This window comes from Furipterus horrens, unplaced genomic scaffold, assembly GCF_987537825.1.
Source record: "Furipterus horrens unplaced genomic scaffold, mFurHor1.1.pri manual_scaffold_1, whole genome shotgun sequence".
Lineage (NCBI taxonomy): Eukaryota > Metazoa > Chordata > Mammalia > Chiroptera > Furipteridae > Furipterus > Furipterus horrens.
The window spans coordinates 63,298,134-63,324,663 of NW_028327171.1; the positions used below are offsets into that span (position 1 = coordinate 63,298,134).

At 32.8% G+C, this 26,530-nt stretch overlaps 1 protein-coding gene across 6 annotated transcripts in view; it reads right to left on the minus strand.

Moving 5' to 3' along the window:
- Nucleotides 1-26,530, minus strand: part of USP25 (ubiquitin specific peptidase 25) — a 124,311-nt gene that overhangs the window by 26,216 nt on the left and 71,565 nt on the right. For all 6 annotated transcript variants that reach the window (XM_090275889.1, XM_090275875.1, XM_090275869.1 and 3 more), the window contains 9 exons: nt 21,330-21,478; nt 15,977-16,104; nt 15,279-15,374; nt 13,946-14,107; nt 13,129-13,355; nt 10,169-10,239; nt 9,241-9,469; nt 7,632-7,832; nt 2,430-2,569 (listed from right to left, as the gene is read on the minus strand). In XM_090275889.1, the coding sequence (XP_090132015.1) occupies nt 2,430-2,569; nt 7,632-7,832; nt 9,241-9,469; nt 10,169-10,239; nt 13,129-13,355; nt 13,946-14,107; nt 15,279-15,374; nt 15,977-16,104; nt 21,330-21,478 (1,403 nt within the window). The remainder of the gene's footprint in view (nt 1-2,429; nt 2,570-7,631; nt 7,833-9,240; nt 9,470-10,168; nt 10,240-13,128; nt 13,356-13,945; nt 14,108-15,278; nt 15,375-15,976; nt 16,105-21,329; nt 21,479-26,530) is intronic.

Sequence of the window (26,530 nt, forward strand, 5' to 3'; positions counted from 1 at the left end):
ACATTTCAAATTTCCTAAAATTTTTTATTTAAGGATATCTTCTAAAAAGAAAGCTATTTAAACATTTGGAGAGTATCTCTCTATAGTTTCTGATATTCTAAGCTTTTCAGGGATTTCTTTTTATACTAATGTTGGGGGTTAATATATTGTGTATTTGTGAAATGGTTAGGATTTGAACAGCAAAGGAAACTAACAGCAACTTAGTGCCTACACGACATGCTAGACATTAAAAAAAAGATATGAATTAATCCCATAATCGCCTCCATTTAATGTAAAGAAAACGAAGGTGTAGAGAAATTAATCAACTGGTTCAAGTTTGCACAGTTAGTAAGAAGTAAAACCAATATTCAAAAATCAGGACTACCTAATTTCAAAGTCTGAAGACTCTTTTTATCTATGCAATATACCTTTAAATGAGAGAACCCAATAGTGGTTACCATGATTCTAAGCAACTGACCATGAGACCAAGAATACAGGCTGCTTCATTCAGACAGCCACGATTAACATATTCTTAGACATGTTGGAGGATTTATAGAGACAATAGGGGCAAATGTTGGTGCTGTTCCAGAACATAAGCCAAATGGAAAGAAAATTATGCTAGCTGTCTCTCATATCCTGTCCATGCTATCCTCCTTTCTCAAGTAAAGGTGGAATAGTATATCAGTAGCTTATGAGGTATTATCCTTTTTAATAAACTTATGCAATCAAAACTTAAGTGCTGATTTATGTAAATTTAAATTACACATGATTAGCAAAACAAATAAACAAATGAAAAAGGAACCATGATTCTACATTAACTTAGGAAATGCTTTTTTGGCTTTCTGATCAGTTTAAAGGATTATATTTATTAACCAGAATGTTAAGTCCTGACAAATAAATATCTCCTAATTAGCAAAGGTCCAGGCAAATTAATTTTTTTATTTTTGCCAAAAATATTTCCCCCTTGTACCTACTTCTCTGTCCTTTCTGCCTCCCTCAGTTTTCCTATCCTACTATCCTCTAAGAACCAGACATCCTGTATATATTAAAAGAAGCATTTTCCAACAAGTACTTCATTGTTAGCAAGTGTTCATCTCCAGCTCATTTAGATTCTATGCAGTATTTGCAAAATTTGGATTAAAAAAAACTATATTAATACACTTTTTTATAGCAAGATGATATATAACCAAAATTATTCACACAGAAAAATGAAGAAAAGCAATTTCTGGTTATTTCATTCATCAAAACATAACAATACCCTATTAATTGGACATTTAGGTTAATCAAGGTCTTATATTAAAAACCTCAGTTATTTGAATTAAGTTCACATACTAAATAGAAAATGTGTTGAAAAATTTTATCTCCTGTTCTCTTTAGTTCTCTAGAAGGGGAATCTTCAAATACTTCAAGTATTTGAAGCTATCATGAAACCTGCATTTGAGGTGCTTGTGCTCACTAATAAAATAAGACTACAGCAACTAAATGATTTTACAATACTAAATTTTTGAAATAACTTCCTCCAGAATGTCCTATTCATTGAATACATAGTGCAGTACCAATGTGCTCAATTTACTGTTGTAAAAAGACACAATTGAGAACTACCAACAGGAGATTTACAGTGACAATTTTTGAATAGGATACTACTGAAATATGCATAAATCATATTGTAAGATCATATTTATCTTAATACAACTCTAACCTAGGGTATCTAGTACTTCATTGTTAAACACATTCCATGGAACAATGAAAATTACACCCTAGTTCCAACTATTCCAATGCAATAGGACTAGAGACGGAGGGAGGCATGAGGGAAGGGAGAAACACAGTTGACCCTTTAATGACATGGATTTGAAATGTGCAGGTCCAGTTGTACTTAGATTTTTTTCCCCAATAAATATTGTAAATATAGTTTTTCTTCCTTGTTATTTTCAATAGCATTTTCTCTTCTCTATTTTACTCTATGAATATAGTATATAATACATATAACATGAAATATTTGTTAACTGACCGTGTATTTTACCAGTAAGGCTTCTGGTCAACAGTAAGCTATTAGAAAAGATTGTGAGGAGTCAAAAGTTATATGTGGATTTTTAACTGCTTGGGGTGCTGGAGCCCCTAATCCCAAAGTTGTACAAGGGTCAACTTGTAATGCTAAATGTTCTGCTTCTCTTGTTAAGTTCCCAATCAAATGACCAATTTAGACTATGACTGTAATTTTTCATAATTCTCTAACAGGAAGATAGAAAATTATTTTTAAAAAGAATCATTTTTAAATCACAGCTGAGAAAATTATAGCCTGGGAACTGGGTGACACCCTAGTCACTGTACATGTGGACGGAAGAGCCTTCCCTTGCGCTGTTCCCCTGACTGCAAGACAGACCTCTCTCCATCACAGGCTGGGACATGTTGGGAACACGGCTAGGTTCAGAAAACTAAAGAAAATTTCTTACCGACTGCAAAACTGTTTCAGGACTTTTATCTTCATGATCATGTGATGCCTTGGTAATTACTTGAATAGTTTCTTCTTTCAAGTGCTTTGAGAAATCACTTCTTGATGGCTGATCTAGATATTCTGGTTCTCCCACTTGTCCTTTATGAAAAAAGAATTAATTGTATAGCTAATAAAATCAGAGCATCTATACTAAGATGACTCTATTATTTATTTCTAATTCAAAGTTAGGCAATAATCAAATTTACTGTTCTATTTAAAGTGATATACCCTTCAGCACACAGCACCCCAGAATTTACCAAAAATAAAAAATAGAAATAAAAAGTAATCAAATAATTACCAAAGAAAGTACCTATTATATAGTTTATAACACAGAATTCACAGTAAATTTTTCTGCCATAAGTACCAAAATCTCATTTTGGAAAACTACTAGCATTCTACCAAAATTAAAACAAAAAAAGAAATTTGGTTTGTACAACAATCCTGGCGTAGGTTTCCAAAGAAAACACACCAGCTGTTTTTCTGGCCACAGTATCCTTTTCCATACCTATCTGACAAAACCTTAACCATGAATGAACCCAACAGTCTCTCTTTTCCATATATACTGTTTTTAACTGAACATAATAAACATTATTTTTGTGTCAATATAAACTTTATTGGTTATACTGTGTTCTTCTGTCTGGAGGGCTCATGAAACTATTGTCTTACCATATATTTTGGCAGTTTTGATTACTTCGTTAAAAACAACAATAGAACAAAAAGTTTGGCTTTATGTGTGTGTAAATACGATTTTTCTTCATCCTGTAGCCCTAGAGAAGCTTCCTCTTTGTTGGCCTGTATGAATGGTAGGGCCGTTAGGAAGGGCTTGGAAGTGTTCGACTCAAGCTTATTTCCTGGTTGTGCCCTTCAACGTTTTAAGAGGAGTGTCAATTCAACAAGAAACTGGTTTTCTGTTCAAGCATATAAATCTGCTCTTTAATGGACTTAAAAAAGCAACATCTCATATTTTCCTTAGGTATCTAAAATCTTGACTTACTAATGAGTCATACTCATTACACTCATTCACATTTAGAAGGATATTTAGAGAAATGCTTCAAAGACATGCAATCCATTAATTTCTAGAAATGTAATTAAAAATCTATGAGACACCCAAATGCGTTCTATAAGGAGCCATCTTAGGATGGCTACATGGAATCACCAGAAACTTTTAAAATTTCAGATTCCTGGGTACCACCACAAACAGAATCTCGAGAAGCAGGGATGGGGCAGAGGCTTAAAAACTCGTTAAACCTAAAATTTATCCAGGGCAGAGCTACATCTGCACCACACATTTTTAGCCTGCTTCCCTAATGGATAGTAGTTTTGCCTATAGTTATAAAATGCTGGCATTCCCATTCACTAAGGATCACCCCTAGGAAACTCATTATTGAACTCTCCTTTGGAAATGAATTCAATACAGAAAACATGCAAAGGGAATCTACCATATGTCATTTATTGTGCTAGATTTCTAGAGGTTTAAATAGGAACATTGCACAGTCCTTGTTTAAAGGAACTTGAGAATAACAAGAGCATTGCCCTTTCTACCAGGGCTTACTCTCAGAAATAAGCTGGACTTCCCTGGAACATCTGCTTGTTTTTAACTTTTAGATAGTTATTGTAGTCAAGTCCCAGGGCCAATTCTGCATAATATCTCTAGACAAATTTATGAAATCTTATGATACACACTTCATACCAATATTAAACATTTTTACCTTATTTTTTTGTTTGGTTTCTTTTTATTAGATTTGAGTATGCTAAATATATTGTAAGAACATCAAATAATTTTTTAGTGAAGTAGGAGTAATACAAGTAAAATAATAATTCAGGCATAGCTCTTCTCTCCTTCAGATTAATCTCTTTGTTTTTATAAATACAGCTGAGAGCTATGCTGCTTACTCAGTGGTACACCTTGAGTTATCTGAGGATCTTTAAATAAACAAACAAACAAACAAACAAACAAACACACATATTCTGGACCCTTCTTTTAGAGATTCTGATCACAGTAAGTCTTAGGTGGTATTAGGTGGGTTATACTATTGATATTCAGAATATGTGTATTATATACACATATAATAAAGAACTGTTGGCTAGATCTCCGAACGTAAAGGTTGGGGTAAGTTCTCCTTTGCAGTAAGCAGGTATGGAGGGAGCATGAGATAAATCAAATAATGCTTTCCCATCATTTACTACTTTGTTGCAATAAGACAATAAATGATACCACAGAAGTGATGCCTATGGATTTCACATGTTGGCAGAAGAGGAACAAAATACTGATTTAATTAATACTATATGTTATATTCTTATTGAACTATCAGGAAAAACTGGATTTTAATAGCTCTTATGTTACAACTTTATTGAGAGCATTTGCAGGGAGGGAAGAAAATCACTGATGGATTTAATCCTCAAGATATCCTTGTATTAATTCGCTAGTCACTCATAATCCTAGGGCACACCTGAGAGACTTAAATACAGGTTTTCTTTAATATTCTGAAAGTATTATACCAAATTAAACAAATTACTTGGAAAATTGTGAAGAGAAATGGGAAAAGATAACATGGGCATTAAAGTAAATTTGTCTATTTAAAAATAGTAGATAAGGGGTTCCAATAAACATTATAATAAATTCCTTTACTCAACTGTGATATCTTAAATTCCCCTGCAACACAGAATTAATTTCTCAATATGATATAAAAGATAATATAGTAACAGAAACCAATCTTTTAAACAACAATCTCATACCCCCAATTTATAGTTAGGCACATTATATTTCCACTAATTCAAACGAATTGCATATTTCTAGCATTTCCACGGAGGACACAATGTTTCTTATTAAGGCAGTATTGCCACTGCTTCTAAAAACCAGTCTGGAAGATAACTGGAACAGTTATATGTGAATTGACCATTTTGGCCTTTATTTTTTAGTTATCCTAGCTCCTCTCTGAAATATCTGCATTTTCTTCAAGTTTTTTTTTTCTAATTTTTAAAGATTCTATTTATTTACTTTTACAGAGAGGGTAAGGGAGTGAGAAAGAGAGGGAGAGAAACATATGAAAGATACATAGAGAGGTTGCGTCTCACATGCCCCCAACTGGGGGCCGGGCCCACAACCCAGGCAGGTGCCCTGACTAGGAATCGAACCAGCAACCTTTTGATTTGCATCCCGGTGCTCAATCCACTGAACCACACCAGCCAGGCAAGTTTTTTTTTTTTTCTTCTTTCTATTTTTTAGTACTAAAAAATATGTCCAATACCTACTACTGATTTTTTTTTTTTTAATTACAGAACAGCATATAAAGTCTATGCTAGGATGCACTAATCAAGAAAAAAGGATGTGGGGCATACAGACGTGGCCTTTTATACCGAGAAAACAGAAGATGACAAACGTAAATGGTGGGGCAAAGTTGGCTAGCTCTGTCAGGTAGGAATTAATACTGTCTACTTACGTGGGAATATGTATTAGTTTGACTTAGTAGAAAAAATGTGTTAAATCTGTAAATTTAGAGTCCTGTGAGAAACTGACCTGAAGAATTTAGCATTTCATATAGAATTTAATACTTTTGGCTCCATAAAATATAGATGAACCAAGAACAGAATTGCGTATTAACCAATGAATGGAGGATTCCCCTTCATCTGAGTCCTTAAGTACCATTATCATTTATGCCGATTATGCAGCCCCATTATCCCACTGATAATGGGAATAGCCCCATGCAAATGGAGAATGTAAAAGTTAAGGAAAGAATAACACAGTAGCTACATCCTGGGGCAAGTTCAGGGGAGTGGCTGGGAAGTGTATATAAAGAAGATAAGGAAGTAAGTCACAAAGGAATGGAATCGCCTGAAATTGAAAGGAGATACAATGCAGTTACTAGGTGCTATTCAGATACACACAGTATTGCATTTACATATCAAAACTTTGGTATCTTTGCTGGTCTATTACCATTATCTTGGTCTTCTAAAAATTCTAAATCAATGCCGCTTAATAACAAGATCAAGAACTCAATTATTCAATTTTTATAAAAATAAGTTACAAGTCTGAATAGAGCTGTGCATACCTGCATCAGTCACAATAGCATATTGTGGTACTGTGAATCTCCCATTGAAGGAATAATTCCTTCTAAAGTTCAAATGATAATGCTAAAACCCTAGATAATGCTGAATGGTAACTTGTCTGTAGAAGAAATTAAACAAATACCTAAAATAATTCCTAACAACTAAAAAGAAAACACACACACCTTACCAAAAAAAAAAGTTACTCAAAAACATCCTGAGTTATTAAAAAAAAAAGACAAATGAGTGTAAGAAAAGTGTTTATCTCTTCTCATTTCCCCAACTACTAGAAAAATAGCACTTTTTCTACAGTAGGAAACATATTGTCCTAAAACATACAATTCAGTGATGATGAAATTAATCTTTAAAAAAAAAAAAATCAGAAGATATTCTATTTTCAATTTTGTTAGGAGATATTTTCTTTATTTATGTGTTGTGTTTACACTAAGTATTTTATTGATCTCATCAGCTAATAATTTTAGAGTATTTTTAAATATTTATATTTTTATACATTTATTTCTTTGTTTTATAGGTCTATGCATTTTTATTTGGGATATATTAAATATTTAGTTTTGGCTAATTCTGTTTTAAGAATTATAAAAAAGTCAAGTATATATATTTGAGAATACACAAGATATATATGTAGTGTTACTCTGCTCAAATATAAGATCACGAGAGTTCATTTTATTGATAGCTTTAGTACAATGGTTTGCGTTATTTTCGGTTTTACAGCTTTTCCAAACTTCCTGCCAAGAAGGATCAAGCCCAGTTAAAGAGACAGGATAGGCAGAGGAAAAGTTTGCAAAATCATCTCATTTAACATGAAAAAAATGTAACAGTATGTGTGGATTTTCTACTGTAGAGGCAGTTGGCACCCTAACTCCTATATTGTTCAAGGGTCAACTGTATATAAACACAGTGGTGTCTCTCAAATGGGTAAACTAAATTGTGACCTGTGGTTAACTCTGAGTGATGGAGTTTCAGATCATTTTTACTAGCTTCTTAATACTTTAAGATAAATAAAGCTTGTTTTTCACTCAATAATCCTGTTTTTAATAAAATACCAATAATAAATGTGATATTGGTAATGAAATATAGTTTAATAAAATGAACTAACCTGTTGTTACAGAAGGCTCGGACTCCCTCAATTTCTGAGATGCTAAGAGTTTTTCCTGTAAAGCTTTCTGGGCAAGCTGTGCATCCCATTCCTCCAGTTCTTTTTCAAATCGCTGGTTGTCTTCTTCCACAAAATCTCTTAAATCCGGCGGTAATGTTTCTATTCCAACAAGGGCTTGCCCAGTTTCTTTATTAAACTCCTCTGAAAATTATATTTCAAAAAACTAATATAAACTTAAGAATTAAAGGAAAAACACAAAGTTCAAAATAGAATTAAAGGAAAACCACAAAGCTCAAAATAGAATGCACTTCAAATGGGATTTAAAGTATGAATTATTATCATTTAGCATATCAGTATTACCTAAAAATTAAAAAGAAAATAAGTGCTTTGAAAAACTATAATGCAAATATTTTATAATTCATTATAGGTAATGTTCTCAGATTTAATTTTTAATCTGAAGAGTAAAAAAATGCAACAAGTTATAATGCCAAAATTGCTACTCAAACATTGACATAGTACTATTTTTCCTGTTAAAAGAAAATACCAGATTTCTGATTATTCATGAAATAAAACCTATCACAAAATAAGAAATAGCTCATAACCTTAAGCTTAAAATAGAACTAAAATTCTTTTTTGTCTGAGGCAGTTAAGTGTAGCAATATATTTATATGCAATTTGAAAACTAATCAACATAGCAAGATTTTTTAAAGCACTGCATAAATATTATTTCAGAGTTACTCAGCTTATACTCCACATACACAAAATAAATTTTAGCTTTCAATCATAAGTGGATTGCCTAATTTGCTGAATGATTAAATACAAAAGGAAAGTTAATTTTATCAGTTTTGATAAAACTTGTGTTTTCTATATGCAAAGACTATATTAGAATATAAAAATTAAGATTAAGACGTAGTATGACATGGTCCCTGGCTTTGAGCAGATAAGATTGAAGTGAGAAAGAACAGTTAGCACACAACTCCAACAGACAGTAAGTGCCTGAGAGAGGTAGGCTATGAAAACACAAGGCTGGTTCCTTTTTGACATATAAAGAAAACTTGGGAGAGCAAATGACACAAATTGAATCTTGAGAGATGAGTAGCAATAAGGCAAAAGAAGCAAGAAATAAGAACATTACTGGCAAAAAATAAAAACAAAAATGTAAGAACATATAAATATAGATGTGTGAATGTAGTGATTTGGTGTGAGCAGAATACAAGAAGTCCAAATATCAGTTTGAAGTGGTCATAAATGAGGCTGAAGAGACAATCAGAAGCCAAAAAATAGGTCTTGTATGTCAGGGCAAGGAACTTGAATATGAGTCAATGTGTGATGTAGTCATTAAAGAATTTTAAGAAAGGAGAAACCCATCAGATTTACATTTTATGATAGTTACTAGTTAACTTTGAATGCAAAGTATATTCCAAATTTCAGCCCTGATCATATTACTTTTCAATTCCAGTTTACTCACAATAACCCAACAGTACTACTTTCTATTCAAGTCTATCACCTTTTGGGTGAATTTTATCTAACTAATTATGCCAGAGACCAGTCACATAAAAGGGCTACTTATTTAAAAATATACACCACCCTAAATATTTCATATTCTTACCTTGTATTAAGAATTGTGCCTTATCATTTACATACATTAAACAGTATGCACTGGCATTTCTGTAACCACCAAAAGAGTCCCTCACTAGCTCCTCCCATGATGATTTTGTCACAGCAATATCATTGTACTTCATCCACCTATTTTCACGATGATCAAAAATGTATGCCCAGTAGTGCCCGGCGTTAGCTTGGCCTTCATGAACTAAAACAGCATGTAAGCGATAAGGAACCTGAATATGAAAACAGAAGAGTTAAACGGCAGTCAAGTAGCCTATTATATGACAATCCATGAAACCCACAAAACAAGTTACTAGAGGACACGATGAGAGCATGTGTTTCCTAACAAGAGAAAATTGGCTGAGATTAAAAGTTTGAAAACAAAAAACAAAAAAAAACTGTTGAGTAAGAAAAGGAGAAGATAATAAGCTAAAGACATGGAAAGCAGACAGGTGTGTAAATACAGTGATTTTTAAAACACTGAACATGTATTTGTTGACCTATTTCAGTTATTGCTTTTGAATAAAGAACTTATGAATATTTTTACATACAGCACATAATTTGTCTAAATCTTAACAATTATAAACTGATATCTGAGTTTTCTTTTAAAAATGGATTATAGTATACCAGAACTTAAAATGTAATTGAGCCCTATACTATTTCCCATAACCTTAGTATCCTTAAACAATTTTATAATTCTGTCATAATTTTAAATATTAAAGAAATTTCTGATAAATTTTTAAGTAAAATAATAAAAAGACTAAGCAATAAATACAGTATAAGAATATAATTTAATTGGAGAAATACTAATATGATTCTTTAAGTTCAGCAATTTTATAACAAAACATATCAGAAAAACTTGGTTAAGATAAAGATAAATAAAAATATGTAAATAATTTTTATAATGCTTACTAGCTCAAAATTTAACTTACCTGGATCATAGATTTGTCAGAGTACATTAGTTCAATTGTTCGATAGATTCTGGATATGCTTTCCTGCAAATCTAGGAAGAGAAGATGTCATTCAATGATTAACATTAAGTATATTTCTAGTGAGATTTATAAGGTAGAGATTAAAGGTTTTCCTACCAATATGGTATGACAATAGCAAAAAATTTCCTACAACAGTTCTTAAAAACATTATTATTTGGAGTCTGTATAAAAATAAATATGTATAGTTCTTCTTAATAAAAGATACAGCACAAATTCATAATTAAGAATAAAAACAATATGGTTCTTTTAGAAAATGGGCAGAACCAATAAAACTAAATTTTGTTCATATACATGAAAAAAACTTCGATGAAAATAAAAGCTAAAACCCCTTACATATTTATATAAAACAGAAAAACTTAAACTGAAATAAAATAACTTCCCCACATATCCTATATAGACATGTAAATCAATAAAAATCCACTATAATCATCAATAGAAATAAATTCCGAGACTCCTATTACTCATTATTTCTACTTCTAGTAGTAACTTATCCTACAAAATTATTCACAGAGATGTTCACAGCTATATTGCCCATATAATTGAAAAAATTGGAGACAACCTTAATATCCGTCAATAGGGAATGGTTAATTATAATATAATGGTATAACTACACTATACTACGAATCTGTTGAAAAGAATCAGGAACAAACCATGAAAGACTACAAAAAAATATTAGTAACCTTAGAGTGGGTAAGGGCCTTCCTACTCCTGAGAGAAAATTAAGGAACCATAAACAAAAAGATTCCCTCCCCAAACTTAAGAAAATCTAGATTATAAAAACAATGCAAATCCAACATAAAGGAAGTCACAATTCAACGACAAACAGGAAAAAGATTATCTGCAGCATACATTTCAGGCCACAAGTTGATACCCATGATATCAGTTTCTATTGAGCAGTAAGAGAAAGAGAAAGACAAATGGTTCAATAAAAAAATGGGCAGATGTCACAAACAAAAAATTTACAGAAAAATAAAATTACACTCATAATTAAAGAAATGCGAGACACCAAAATACCATTTCTTCTCCCAACTATCAGGCTACCAGACTAAAAAGTGCCCAGGACTGGGGAGAATGTTGAGAGACAGACTCTTACCTCCGTTAGTGGAGATGTGAACCAGTTCAATACTTTGGGGGGACAATTTTAAAACGGTCAAATTTAAAATATATACACTTTGGACCAGATATGGCAATTTTAAGACTATATTGTACTCATAAAAGTGTGTAATCATGAATGCAGAAGGCCAGCACTATTTGCAGTATCGACAGAAAAATTAAATAGATTACATCACATTATATGTTGAAATACTACACAACAGTTTAAAAAAATAATGCTAACAACTAATATCAACAGGGATAAAAAAAAAGGGCAAAACAGTCCTTGAAAAATCTTCTTATCTGATCTATGTTATTATAGGTCCAAATCTTATCATATGAATCTCTCTCAAATTCCTAGAACTTAAAATGGCCCAGAGTGGACTCATCCCATTCTCACTTCCTCTTCCAAGGTGGAGACCTGCTCACCCTCATCTGCCTTTTTTTTAAGTGCATTCTATCTATTTATTTATTCATACCATTATGAATGACTGTGGGAATCACCTTGATTTCTCCCTCCCCGCTTGTCAATGATCTACTACTGTCTGTAGTCTCCAAAGAGTATTTCAAATCGGTTCATTTCTTTCTTTCCTCAATGCTACGCCTTGGTGTCAAAAGCTTCCTAGCTTCCATCCTTCTGAATGGAATCTTATAAAACAAACACAATCTACCAAAAGCAGTAGAAAATTAAGCCAAACTTGACACAGTGTTCAGGAAAACCTATGTGCTTAATTAAGGTGCTAATAAATTAAAATATTAAAAAATCCCTTATATATGAAAAACACTAAGAGAAATCTTTAGTTACTAATGCTGTTAGTCACCGTGGTATCCTATTTACTCACTATTAAATTAGGACTGTTCTGTATTGACATACTGTCTATAAAACACCAAATGGGGTACAAAAAAACCTAACAATCAATATTGTTGAATATAGTTCCAACACTAGCAATTTTTAAATTTAAATCTTTAATTTTAAAATCCTAGTATTTTCTTTTATCATAGATCAATAATATTGGGATAAACTGGGGACAGTAAAGGGGATTATATTTTTGATATGTAAGAAAAAGTTACAATAAAACCTACCATAAAATAATTAACATTATTTCATTAAATTAAAAAACAAAAAACAAAAGAATGACATCCGAACAATAGTAAGGTAGGAAGGCGATAATTGCAGAATAAAGGAGAGTTACTTCCAAGAAGGGACAGATTGCAACTTAACACCAGCACACACATGCACACACACCCTGCCCCAATAGAGCACTGTCCTTCTTTTTCTTATTTTGCTACATGCCAGTTAAAACTCATTACATATAGGCTGGCACTGAGCTCATATCATATTTGGAAATCTCATTAGAGCAGACTGAAAATTAAAATTCACATTTATAATTCTTAAGCACAGAGAACATTTTTATCACTTGAACTTCATTGTGTCAACATCAGGGTAAGCACATAATTTACATGTACAAAATACAATGTTGTATGATGTTTCACCAATGGGGTGGCTGTGAATACCAATTTGATACAAAATGAGAGCACTAAATTAGAGAATCAGACCATCTGTTATATCATTAATCAGCTAAGTAATCCAGGGAAAATCTTTCAGTCTCTCTGAACCTGATAATAAGATCATAACAATGGGAAGCCAGACTAGTTTATCTTTTAGAAAACCCTTTCTAGGGAAAAAAAACAAAAAACAAAAAACTTTGTAATATTTACATATAAAATCCAGAGCAATTCCCATTTTCAATTTTATCTTTTTACATATCCATGAGGCAACAGTAACTATGTTACGAGAACCTTCTTACCTCTGGTGTCATTTTCTATTTCTGTCCTCCAGCGATGTAAACAGCTTTCTAGCACAGAGAGTTCTTCTTCTGTTATGTGCCTTGGTGCTGGATGCATGGGCAAGTCTGGAGGTATCCGAGACTGAGTGAATGGTTTGTGAATTACCAATCTTGATGAGATGGCACCTACTGATGCAGGTGATGTGCTTGGCAATTCTGAAGAAGGAGCTCCCTGTTGTTCTGTTGTGCTGTATTTTTAAAGCATAAAATACTATTAAACTTTCCAAACTGAAACTCTGGACCCAAACTGTGCCAAACATACAGCATTAAATTGGCTTATAATTTCAAAGAGAAAAGGTCTTAAAAAAAAAAGAGATGTGGATTAACCTAATACCCTAATAAGATCCTTAACATATGAAGACTACATTATTATAGGCAAGATATTGTGACTTTATTGTAAAAATGGCTTGATCATATTTACTTAAAAAAAAAAACAACAAATCTTATCTGTACCAAAATTATAAAGCCCTTCCTTTGTTTATCCTTACTAGTCTATATTATAGAAGAAAATTCTAATTTAACAAATTACATGATAAAACAACCTAAAATACAACTATGAATAGAAAAAATATGAAAAAGTCAATCCATAACCAGAAAATCTATTGAAACAATTAAATCAGAAAGCACCCAGAAGATGTACAATGCTCTCAGTGTATCTAATCTTCTTAGGGTTCATTAAAATCAATGACAACATGCTTATAAAACCTTCAAAGGGCATCAATTACATTATTATGTAATATAGATAGCACAGCTGTATTTTGTTTCAAAGACTTTTTACCTTGGTAATGCCTGTGATGGTATGGAACCACTAGGTGGGGAACTAGCATCAATATCTTCAACAGGAGAAGTGCAAACAGGCTTACTTGAGGCAAATTCCAATGCATACTGTAGAACATCGACCAATGGAAATCGTTTGGGACCTGAGCCATAGCTTAAATATCTGTTAACCATAAAATGCATGAATGCTTTAATTTATATAAAAAGAAAATTTGTTTTTTTCAATAATTTTTGTAAAACATGATACAAATATTTCAATGAATCTCTCTCAATCATGAAATTAAATTTCAAATGAAGATAATAAGACCAATTATATATTTAAGAAGTAAATTAAATGTTCTCCAGAGAAAAGGAACCAAAGTTGATTATGACTGAATGTGTGTATACACTACCAAATTTTAAATGGCTGCTCTAATTGTAACTCAATAGGCAAATGAAAATGGACAGTTTCATCCCCTGAGACTATTTTTATTTTTAGATCTGTCATCTGGTTTCATGGTGACTAATACTATCTTCCTTTTTTTTTTTACCTCTGATTTTTTTTCAATAAAATTACATATATCTTTGAAGAATAAGAATTACTGAAATATGATACATTATTTTTCTATTAAAAAAACACTTTAGGGTATTAATTTTTAAATTAACAGTAAAACAAGGGAACAAAGATTAGATCAGAGGTTGCAAACTGGCATCTCTCAGTCACGTTTCAGCCTGTGGGTTTGTATCTGAAATACAGAACTTCAGACAATCTAGATGTGGGCTTCTTTTGGAAACAACGTGACGCTCTAGATGATCCTGAGATGATATTTATCATGACACCACCCACTAGTGTGGATGGCAGCCACACCCTTACCAGGGGCTGCTCCCTAGGCACCCCTTGCCCACCACTTATATTTGACTTGGTTCCCTTCTTTATAAAGGCTCCATGAGGCCCTGGTAGGCCTCTGACTGTATCTTCTGTGTTAAGAAGGATAACTCAGTCACCCTTCATCTTAATGGAAATTTCAAGAGTAAAATTTAGTCTCATGAAAGAAGAAATCTCAATTGTAAATTAGTTTGTCTTTATAACTATTTTCAGCACCATAAGCTTTATCTGTTGTTGGTGACAATATTTAAATTTAAATACTAAAATAATCTTCTAATGCCAACTATAAATTATTTTAAGTTTGTAACAGAATTTAAAACTAAACTATACTAGCAAATATATCAATTCAGAATGATTATCAACTCCTAGAATCATAAATTACACAAGAAAAACTTAAAATTAAGATTCTAGGTAATCTTTAAAAATAAATTTCTGTAAGTAGCTCATCATTCTGTAAAAGTTACAATACCTTTCTAGTCTTTGTTGTAATACTGTAAGGTAATCTTTCAGTCTCTTGATCTCTTCCCTCTTAATTCTTGTTATTTCTCTGTTTCTGTGCATATATCTATCAAGAAAAAGAAAAATAGCAATCATTAGTATTTCTAAATATCATGGAAACAGATACAGTATTAAGTCTAGACAATACTATAGAACAGCAGTTCTCAACCTGTGGGTCGCGACCCCTTTGGGGGTCGAACTACCTTTTCACAGGGGTCGCCTAAGACCATCGGAAAACACATATATAATTACATATTGTTTTTGTGATTAATCACTATACTTTAGTTATGGTTGGGAGTCACCACAACATGAGGAAATGTATTAAAGGGTTGCGGCATTAGGAAGGTTGAGAACCACTGCTATAGAAGATCGAATCATTCAAAATATTATAATTAAATATCAGACAGTACAAAATAGTAATTTTGAAAATTCTGACAACTATAATACAAAAAATAATCTTTTATAAAACTTCCTTATAACATTATTTATAGTAACTATACCTTACTAAATAGAAATGAACTACATTTTTTGTGACAAATACTACTTGATATATTATGCAAAAAGTAAAGAGTCCAAGGAAATTAAGCAAAATTCTTCTCTAAACACAGTAATTCTTCACATGGTCACTAAGCTGTTTCAAAACTAAGTCACACTGTATACCAACCATACCTGTCCAGATATAAAACCTGAGGAAATTCTAATTTGTTGTGAATTTTTTCTGGTCTTCCCAATGCCTGATTAAATTCAAATCTTGACAATTCAAATGTTAACACAGGTGGTAGTTCAGTAAACCAATGCTGAAAGAAAACAATAAATAAAAGCCTTAGTATCACCTTTCTGTTTTTTCCATTCTACTTTCAGGCCCAGGAAGTCAGCAATGGCATTTTTATAGGTATCATCACGAAGCTGACATCACAAAGAATTGATTAGGTATGAAATTTAGATAAAACTCAACTTCTTCCTAAAAATTTTCACATCTCTTGAAAATTTCGAAGATGAGGATAATATATAACCAGGAAAAAGAAAATCTTCTGCCCTTCCATGATAATTCTTCATATTAGAATCTAACCCAAAGAGAAAGCTATTGGTGAAAATCATAACTTAGTAGCTCAAGTCTTCTGACTTCTTCAATATTGTATCACTATTACTAACATAAATAGTACATACTTATTTTAATCAATCATATTGTCAAAAACCTGTGACCAAGTTGCAAGATGTAGTACATAAAGAAAAAGAGAATTATGGCATATATGATCACAATTCTCATACTAAAAACTAAAAACTGTTTTAAATTCAATTTTGCTACTGGAACTTTGACTAATTTAAGAAAAAGATCATTACTAATAAACATAGAGCTCATACTTATGGTAACTATATTTGAAAATTTTTAAAATGACTAGTATTTAATTAATTAAATGCCTCATTGCTATGAACCAACTCCTCCACAAACGTGGCAACTGCTCAGTTAAGCATGAAATACAACAAAAACTTCAAAAAATTATTTTCATAAAACAGATTCAAGTTTCAGATAAACATTATTTACTTAAAGAGAAAAAAATATGAACAAACTTGTGAATCAACAAATACAGAAGTACAAAATAATGTAAAAACTGTGTTTAAAGTGCTTATTATAAGCCATGCAATGCACAGCTTTTTACTACTATAAAAATTGGTTCATACTAAATTATGCATAATATTTTCAGGTGCCAAAAAATGACACCACACAAATGTCCATAAGCTGAGAGCACACTAATTTAAATCCAAACATCCAAAAGAATCAGGAATAATGTACATTTGGCAAACAGGATTTAACTAAAATCTTGGAAGTTGCTACTTTTCTCTAAATAAAACTTATAAAAATTAATGGTTTTTCAAAACTATTTCTGCCTCCCCAAATGCTAACGATCACCTGAATTAAGATTTCTTGAGATGGATTTGGTTTATCTTCTACCACAAGTTGAAGTTTAATATATTTGTTTTATCTTATGTATGGATATTATCTGAGTTGACTAGAGGAAGTTATGAAAGACCTAATATCAGGAATATTTCAAGTTTTAAAATTTCTTGAACAGATTTGCATATTAATTTTTTCTTACATGGCATCAGCAAAAATTTTTATTAGCTCTAATCCACACCAAAAACTACTATTAAGAATTAAAATAAAGCCCTGGCTGCTGTGGCTCAGTGGATTGAGTGTCGGCCTGCGAACCAAGTGTCGCTGGTTCGATTCCCAGTCAGGGCACACGACTAGGTTGCACGACAGGGCCCCAGTTGGGGGTGTGTAAGAGGCAAAAGCACATTGATGTTTTTCTCTTTCTCCTTTCCCCTCTCTAAAATCAGATAAATAAAAATAAAATAAAATAAAATAAAGTAACCTTGTAAAAAAAAAAATTAAAATAGTTCTGGTCAGGTGGGTTTGATCCCTGGTCAGGGTGCATATGGGAGGCAACCGATAGATGTTTCTCTCTCACAAAAATGTTTCTCTCTCTCACAAATCAATAAATAGTCCTTCAGGTGAAGATTATAAATAAATAAAGCATACTGCTTACACATCACAAAGAAATGTGATATTTTGATGTCTTAGGATATCATTCTCTATTCCATTTGATTATACTCAAGTATATAAGTAGATTTCAAGAACTATTACTTTCATATTTTATTGCAACACTTTAACACTCACCATTAAAATAAAACAGTAATATACCTTAATTCATGGGAACCTACCAGAGCTGATGGAAATAAAATAACCTAAATTGGGAATATGCTTCTCTGTAGACCATAAGAAGTCCAGAAAATAGCTTCCACACCTTACAAAAGGATGTTCATAATACATTATGTAATATGCGTTTGTTGTGAATGCATTTCTGCTAACACCAGGGTCAGTTTTTCCTACTACAGAAATAGAAGCATTTCACTTTCTCATTCTGAAGCTGATAAGAAAAAGGAGAGATAGACAGACATTCCCTAAATTCATTTTAGAAAATGTTATGGATATCTGTAGCTCTGTAACTTCAGGATTGTAAGTACAGTAGCATATAACTAGAATATTAAATAAGACAGTGAAATATTTTTCTTTCTTTTTTTGGTGTGTATTTTATTGATTATGTTGTTACAATAGTTCCAATTTTTTCCCCGTTTGCTCCCCTCTGCCCAGTACCCCATGGGTCATGCATATCAGTTCTTTGGCTTCACCCTTTCCTATATATATTTTTTAAATTAATTAATTATTTTTTATAACAATAAAAAATAACAAAGGAATTACTTTTTTCTTTTAAAATATTATTTTTCCATGCAATAAAAAACTATATTTACTTCTTTAATCTAATAACTGGTATGCAATACTTGTGAAACATAGGTCATTAAAGGTAAAAATGCTTATATTCTCCAATCCCTAAACATATTTATTATATTTACATTTATGTAATAAACCTACAGAAGTAATAGAGTAATGCAAGTTATGAATAAAAATTTACATATTAGCATAGGCAACAAAGGTGCTTCTAAACTGTACTTCTAAATTTATCTTGACTATAAATCTGATCTATTACCAGAAATATATTCTAGAGAGAATATAGTCATTTTAATAAGTTTTAAGAGCTAATCTTTCTATTAATGCTTTATAGTTGTTTTTGTGAGATTACATTATGTGGGGGTGGGGGTTGGGCCAGAAAAAACAAACTTGTCATTTTGAATCCCTCCTAGAACACCAAACAAAGCCAAGATGTAAATTAAAAATGAGAATAAAAAATTTCATATTCCAATTAAAAAAATAGTTTTGGTCATTCAATTGTCTTCACTCATTTGCATTTTTTCCTTAAAAATATATTTTAGAAACATAGTTTATAAGTATTTATATTATATATAATCATTTTTAATTTATTCAGTTGTCTCCTGTTATGTCATTCCAGAAATTTAAAATCTTACAGCCTACTGAATATTTTAACATGGTGATTCTGGACACTAAAGGTTTTCCCATTTAACTTATCACAACTATTTCAGCAAAAAAGATGTTTTCTGTGTCAATAAAGTCAACAATTTTTACTAAATAGTTTAAGAGGTATTATCATCAAGCATTATGTCATTTTAGAAATAAGCCTAAAATGTTTTTCACTGGTCTTTGTAGAAACTCAAGAAGAAATGAAATAATTATTCTGAAGGATATAATGATATAAGACTAAAATTTTAAAATGTTATTAAAAACTTTTAAGGTAAGTCCATTTTAGCTGGTGATTCTTTTAAACCAGGGTGAATTGCTATTGAAACGACTATGTTCAGCAAATCTAGGCAATTGGTAACAGAAATCACAGGTAATTAAATTTACTGTTATTGAGACCGCTTAGAAACTGCTGAATTTAGAGAGGATGACAACCACTGTATTCCATAGGTGAGATGGAAAAGCCTGGGCAGAAAGCTATAACACAGTGTAAGGCATTAGATTATGAGACAAAGGTGAAGGACAAACTAGATTTTTAAAAATAAATAACAAAGTTCAGATTCAATGTAAGAAAAAATTTTTAAAAGCTAGGAATGTGTGACAAAGTTTACTTATCAATAAATCATAGTGTATTTCGCTTATAAGCTACTTTAACAAAGTAAGAAATATGTCATCCTGCCTTGCCCTGCCTGAACCCATCCATCCATCATCGTTTTACTTAATAACAGAAAGCAGACCACACTTCAAGGGTGACTGCTTTTTTGCTCCCTTATGGGATCCTGGGAAAGTTGCAATCCTTGGAGATCTCTTTCCCAATCAAAATAAATAAGCTTTATTTAAATATCCTTAATTATAGGCCTATATCACAGAATCACTTGTGGAGCTCCTGTGCAATGTACTACATCCCTCTCCTGGATTCTGATTTGACAGTTTTGCAGTGGGGCCCAGGCATGTGTTGCAAATTAGTGAACTAGAGAATCTGTGATATAGAGAAAAAAATTATTTCAAATATTCTCTTTCTTTCCCTCTTAAAAAAACCCAAAATAATAAATATTATTTATTCTGTTTTTGTTTGGGTGCTTGAGGGAAGAAAAGGTGTTAGAGCAAAAGATCGTTAATTATATCTTTTTTTAAAAATCACACAATTCGAATAAAATCAATTCATTCTCAAGATACAAGAACCCAGTCCCATTTTATATAAACAACACAGAGATAGCAACACTTAATATTTATTAAGCACCTCTTCAGGGATCAAGACCTCAGGAATTTTTTTGATAACACTAAGACATTTCATCCATTCAGTCAATAAATGTTATGCCATTCTATTTGCAATTACTGTACTATCCACTAGGAACACAGCAGTGAATGGCACATATGAAGATCCTGCCTTCATGTATGGAGCTTACAAAGAGACAACCACTCACAACTGTTGAACGATGACTTATTTTAGAGACACATGTCTGTCCTTTGCTTTCTACTGTACTACCCCACCCTGATGTATAAACACATATATAGATAGATGGACCTGAAGAGACAAAGTTGGGTGGTAAGACAGAGACCAGTGGACACAGATAAATAGGCTTATATTTTGTAAATCATTTCTTTTTGTAGTAAACAAGTTCTTCTATTTGCCTTTCATGCAATTACACAGCTATTTTACAAGAAAAGGAGTCTGGTGTTGCCTATTGAGGCCTGGATAAATTCCAACAACATTTAATACAAGTAACATAATGTCTATATGGAATTCCACCCTAATATCAGTGTTTTCCTTCTTTACTTCCAGGAGTAGCTTGCTGTAATGACTGGTAGCTTAATTTAAAAGTCTAAAAAGACTGAAAAATGTCCTAAAGGAAGATTTTAACAGAAAATTTTGAGAAAACTCTCTGTGACAATTTACTATAGATTATAGGCTATATTAACCGTGCAGGCTTCCCAACTATTTCTAAATTATCATCATTAAATGCAAACACACATTCAGAGTATTCTCTCTCAATTATTAGGTAGCTATAGAAATAGGGCCTTAAATTGTGCTTCACAGCACTGTAAGGAAGACCTGAGGGAGAGGAATGATGTAAATGATAAACTCACCTCTTGGCCTGATTTTCCTGAATTCTCTGAATGTAAAGATTCAATTTCTCCTTCAATCATAGCAGCTTCTAGGCACTCATGTAGGTCTTTGAATCCATTGACCTGAAGTGGGTACTGACCAAACATTTCAGTATTTTCAAATTTTTTACCTACAGGAGGGGGGAAAATTAAATTACTGTTCCTCAATGTGGCCTTTTAGCTACTAACTGTATATAGGATCATCTCTTGAACCTGAAAACTGTAACCCTATGTTCCAGACAGTTGTGATTTTGTATAATTTTCCTTTTGGTTTATACATGTACATACGTACATCACATCCAGCCAGAGATATTTAATTCAAACCCATATATACATATATATGTATTTATGTAATTACATATACACATGTATGTGTGTGGATATGTGTATGTATATATTTAAATATTTATTTGTTTATTCTTTCAAAAAGTACCTTCTAAAGGCAAAATACTGTGCTAAACACTGAGAATATGTAGAAGAGTAAATGAAAGAAATATAGTCCCTGAGCAGAGGAAACTCTCAGTCTCTTTGGAAGAAAGACATTATATACATTAATTGCACATATAACTCTGAACAAATAATTGTTTGTTGTTATAAGTGTTATAAAAGGTGTGCTGAGACAGACTGTTGTGAGAGGGTCAAAAAGGAGGAACTACCCTAGTAGAACAGGGCTGAAATGTAGAACAGACAAGACTTCCACAGCAAAAGAACATTTATGCAAAGACTTGAATACTGAGTGGGAGTTAGCCACGTCGGAGTGTCAGGGAACTGTGGAGTATTCTTGGCCAAGGAATAGCACATGCAAGACTTTAAAGCAGCAAAAAACTTGGCATGTTTGAAGAACTAAGAAGAGAACAGTATAGCTTGAGGAACCAATAGGAAGATGATAATGAAAAATTAGATAGCTGGGTCAAAATCTAAAAAGTCTAACACCCCTCGTTAAGAATTTTTCTCCAGTATATTCTGAGTATATAGAAAGTCACTGAATTGTGAAATCTAGGAATAACAGGGCCAGATTTATGTCTTTAAAACTTCCTCTTGAAACTCCTACCTTTCACAACAGCATGGATGGAACTGGAGAGTATTATGCTAAGTGAAATAAGCCAGGTGGCAAAAGACAGATATCATATGATCTCATCTGTAACAGGAGCCTAATGAACAAAACAAACAAATGAGGAAAACAGAACCAGAGGCATGGAAACAAAGAACAGACTGACAGTGACCGGAGGGAAGGGAGAAAAGGGGGGAAAGAAGGGGAAGGGTCTAGTCAAGAAACATGTATAAATGACTCATGGACGTGGACAACAGGGTAGGGACTGACTGGGGGAGTGGAGAGTGGGTGGAGCAGTGGAGAGCAATGGGGTAAAACTGGGATAATTGGAACAGACCAAGAATAAAATAAATAAATAAAAATCCTCCTGACTTCTGTGTTAAGTGGGCAATAGACTATGAGAAGACTACTACTGAATCCATTTAGAAACAAAAGTAGTGTGGGGGTATTACTAGCTAAAGTGTAAAAAAAGACAAATTTACACATACGCACATTAATGCATATATACAAGAGGGGGCCCCAGCAAGACTTGATTGACTGGCTGCTAGGTAGGATGGTGGACAGAAGAGTAAGAAAGGTATGAAAAATGAGACTCAGATTTTTCGCACCAAGAATTGGATTGGTGTTATGTGCTGAAAGGGAACCACTAAAGAAAGCACAGTGGATTTTTTCCCCTTTTGTTTCAAGGTAGTAGTGGCCATCATTGTTTTAGAATGTCCCAAGAGATTTCAACTTGAGAAGACAGTTGGATATATGAGCCTGTAAGATTAATCCTCTGGTCTGAAGCTATAATTGAGAGAATTGCTGGCTTACTGATAGCAGGAAATCAAGGGAGTAAATGAGACTGCCTAGGGAATTAGTAAACAAGATAAGGAAGAGGCCCTAAGCTGACTCCCAGAGATGTTCTACCTTAGATACAAGAGACTATAAATATAATTTCTAAGAAGCACTCACACAGAAATTTTTAAAAAGCTAACAAAATATGGTGCCATAGAAGTCAGAGAAGCATTTTTAAGAATAGGAAAAAAAAAAAAAAAAAAGAAGAGGAAAGAGCAGAATCAACAGAATTAATAGCTGGTAAGAGTTCAATATGAGAACTGAGAGGGAACGAACCTGAACCCGTGCAAAAAATCAATGCCATAACCTTAAAAAGATTCCTTTTAGAAGAGGTCTGGACCAGAAGTGAAAGTGGGATGACTGGAATAAATGGAGACTTAGTAGGTGAAATCAAATCTCTCTTTAAAGGAGTTTAACTTTATAAATGGGATTAACTGGAAAGTGTGTGAGGATAAGTTTTTTAAAGATATGCGATACCAGACCATGTCTAAATTATCAGTGAGAAAGACACATTAAAGAGGGAAAAGCTGAAGATACAAACAACAAGAACAGCAACGAAAAACTACCCCAAAGTTAGTAAGTAATCAGGTCTGGGTGCAAGCATGAAGGAACGAGATTCTAAGAACACATAAACAGCCTGTTGATATGACTGAATATTCCTCTGTTATCTGGAGAAACAAATATAAATGCAGTTGCATTAGGAATGGATCCAGGTTGCAGAGTCTGAAATGCATATATTTGATGATACTGTACTTAAGAACTATGATACAACATTATTTAAAAAAATTAGATTCAGGGCCTTAGGATGATTAGTTAGGTTTCATTAGTTTCACAGTAAACTTATGAAATTTAAGATAAGGTGTTTTTCAGACAATGAAGAAACAAGTTAAATTGAAAGTAGAAAAGATGGAAATAGTTAATGCAGAAAACAGGACAGAAGACAGTGATTTAGCAAAACAAATATGATTGCCAGATAAGTGAGAGAATTGGGACCAGTGAAGCTTGGTATCTACAACAAATTCATGATACACTATAGTTAGCTCATTTAAACGACTTTTCCCCAGCATTAGGAAGATACATGTAAAAATGACCAGAAAGAGCTCTAAAATAAATTATTTTTGATGAAGCAAACACAGAGTTCACATGGAAATGTATTAAAACCACATTTATGTAGCAAAATAGCTTTGAAGAAATTACTAAGTACAAAGACTTCAACATTGATTGACAAACTAAATATATTGAAAACAATCACTTTTAAGAATCAAGATAATACAGATAGAAATGCTCACGAAGGGTATTATAAGTAGTGCCCAGTCACAACCTGATTAGAGCTACTCTCTGGCTTCAGATACAGTGTTCTTCTTCAAATAAAAATCAGTATTACAGTATGAATATCCCAAATTAGAAAGGAATGTACTATGTAAACTATTCCACTATTTATATAATGAATACTTAACATTTGAAGCTAATAAAAATATACTGACACCTTAATATAACCCTTTAAATGACTGAACAATTACTTAGTGTCTGCTTTTTTCAAATATCTAAATGGCCTGTTAATATAAGACTGAATATTCCTCCAAATTATAAAACTATATTCAAACAAAATTTTGTGGGAACTCATTACTTAAGACCTAAAAGGAAAACCAATTTTCCAAATTTTATACTTTGGGTGAACTTCCAAAAGTTGATGCATTAGGCCATTCAGTAAAAACAAGTTCTCAAAAATTTATGTTTTGTGACTTAGTAGTATTATTACTTGAGGTATATCTACTGACTCAGTTCTATTCCTTGTTAGGAAAATCAAAGAGGAACTGGTTAGGCCCAGATTTTAAGTAATAAGTATTTAGGGTAGACAGAGTAGTATTGCTTTTAACTAATTTTTCAAAAGATAGAAGTCAACTCTTTTCTTGAAAAGTAGAGTCTAAAGAATTGCTTTGTAGCTCCAAATAGGTTGCCAAGGGCCAGTCACAGACAGCACCTTACCCTTGCCTACACCAGAGTCCCTCCCAAAAGGCCCAGAACCAACACACCCAGTGGCCAGCTTCAGACATCAGAACAGGATCCAATAAGCTTCACAAGCAGCATATCCAAAGGGAGATTTTGGTAGGCACCAAACCATGTTGAGGCAAATTCTACTCTGTGTGGTCAGCACCTGCACAGCAGCTCATGCACTGTGGTCGGGGTTGAATCTCACAGTCAGCCAGTCTGAGGGTTGATCCCACACACAAATGAGCCAATAGCAATCAAGACTTAATTACAACCGGAGGTCTCACATAACCCACAAGGGATGTTACTGGAGCACCCAGCTCAGGTGATCAAGGACACTGTACCACTGCACCCCACAGGAGATGTACCCCACAAAGTCTGGGAGTCATAGTAGATCTGTTTAATATATAGGAACAAACACAAAGAGGCAGCCAAAAAGGATCAAAAAAAAAAAAAAAAAAAAGGCCCCAAATAAAAGAACAGGAAAAAGAGCTAAATGAAATGAAGAAAAGCAATTTATCAGATACAGAGTATAGAGTCAAAATTAATGGTAATAAGGATGCTCAACTGCATGAAAAAGGACACAGAAATCATAAAAAACAACCAGTCAGAAATGAAGAACACCGTGGAAAGAATAATCAGTAGGCTGGATGAAGCAGACAATCAAATTAGAACTTGGAAGACAAGGTAAGAAAAAAACACCCAATCAGAGCAGCAAGTATCATTTATATAAATATCAGGAATTGAACTGGTGACCTTTTACTTTCTGGGACAACAGCAGTCAGGGCAGAAAAAAAGAATTGAAAAAAATGAGAACAGTTTAAGGAAACTTTGGGACAACATGAAGAGTAAAAATATCCACAACATAGGGGGGTACCAGAAAGAGAAGAGAAAAAGCAAGTGATTGAGAACCTACTTGAAGAAGTAATAACTGAAAACTTCCTTAACCCGGTGAAGGAGAAAGACATACAAGCCCAGGAAGTGCAGAGAGTCCCAAACAAGATGGAGCCAAAGAAGCAAACACATCATAATTTAAACAGCAAAGGTTAAAGACAAGAAGAGAATCTTTAAAGCAGCAAGAGAAAGACAGGCAGTTACCTGCAAGGGAGCTCCCAGAAGACTGTCAGCTGATTTCTCAACAGAAACAATACACGTCAGAATAAATTGATATGAAATATTCAACATAATAAAAAGCAAGGACCTACAACCATGACTACTTTACCCAGCAAGGCTATCATTAAAAATGAAGGTGACATAAACAGCTTTGCAGACAATAAAAAAGCTAAAGAAGTTTGTTACCACCAAA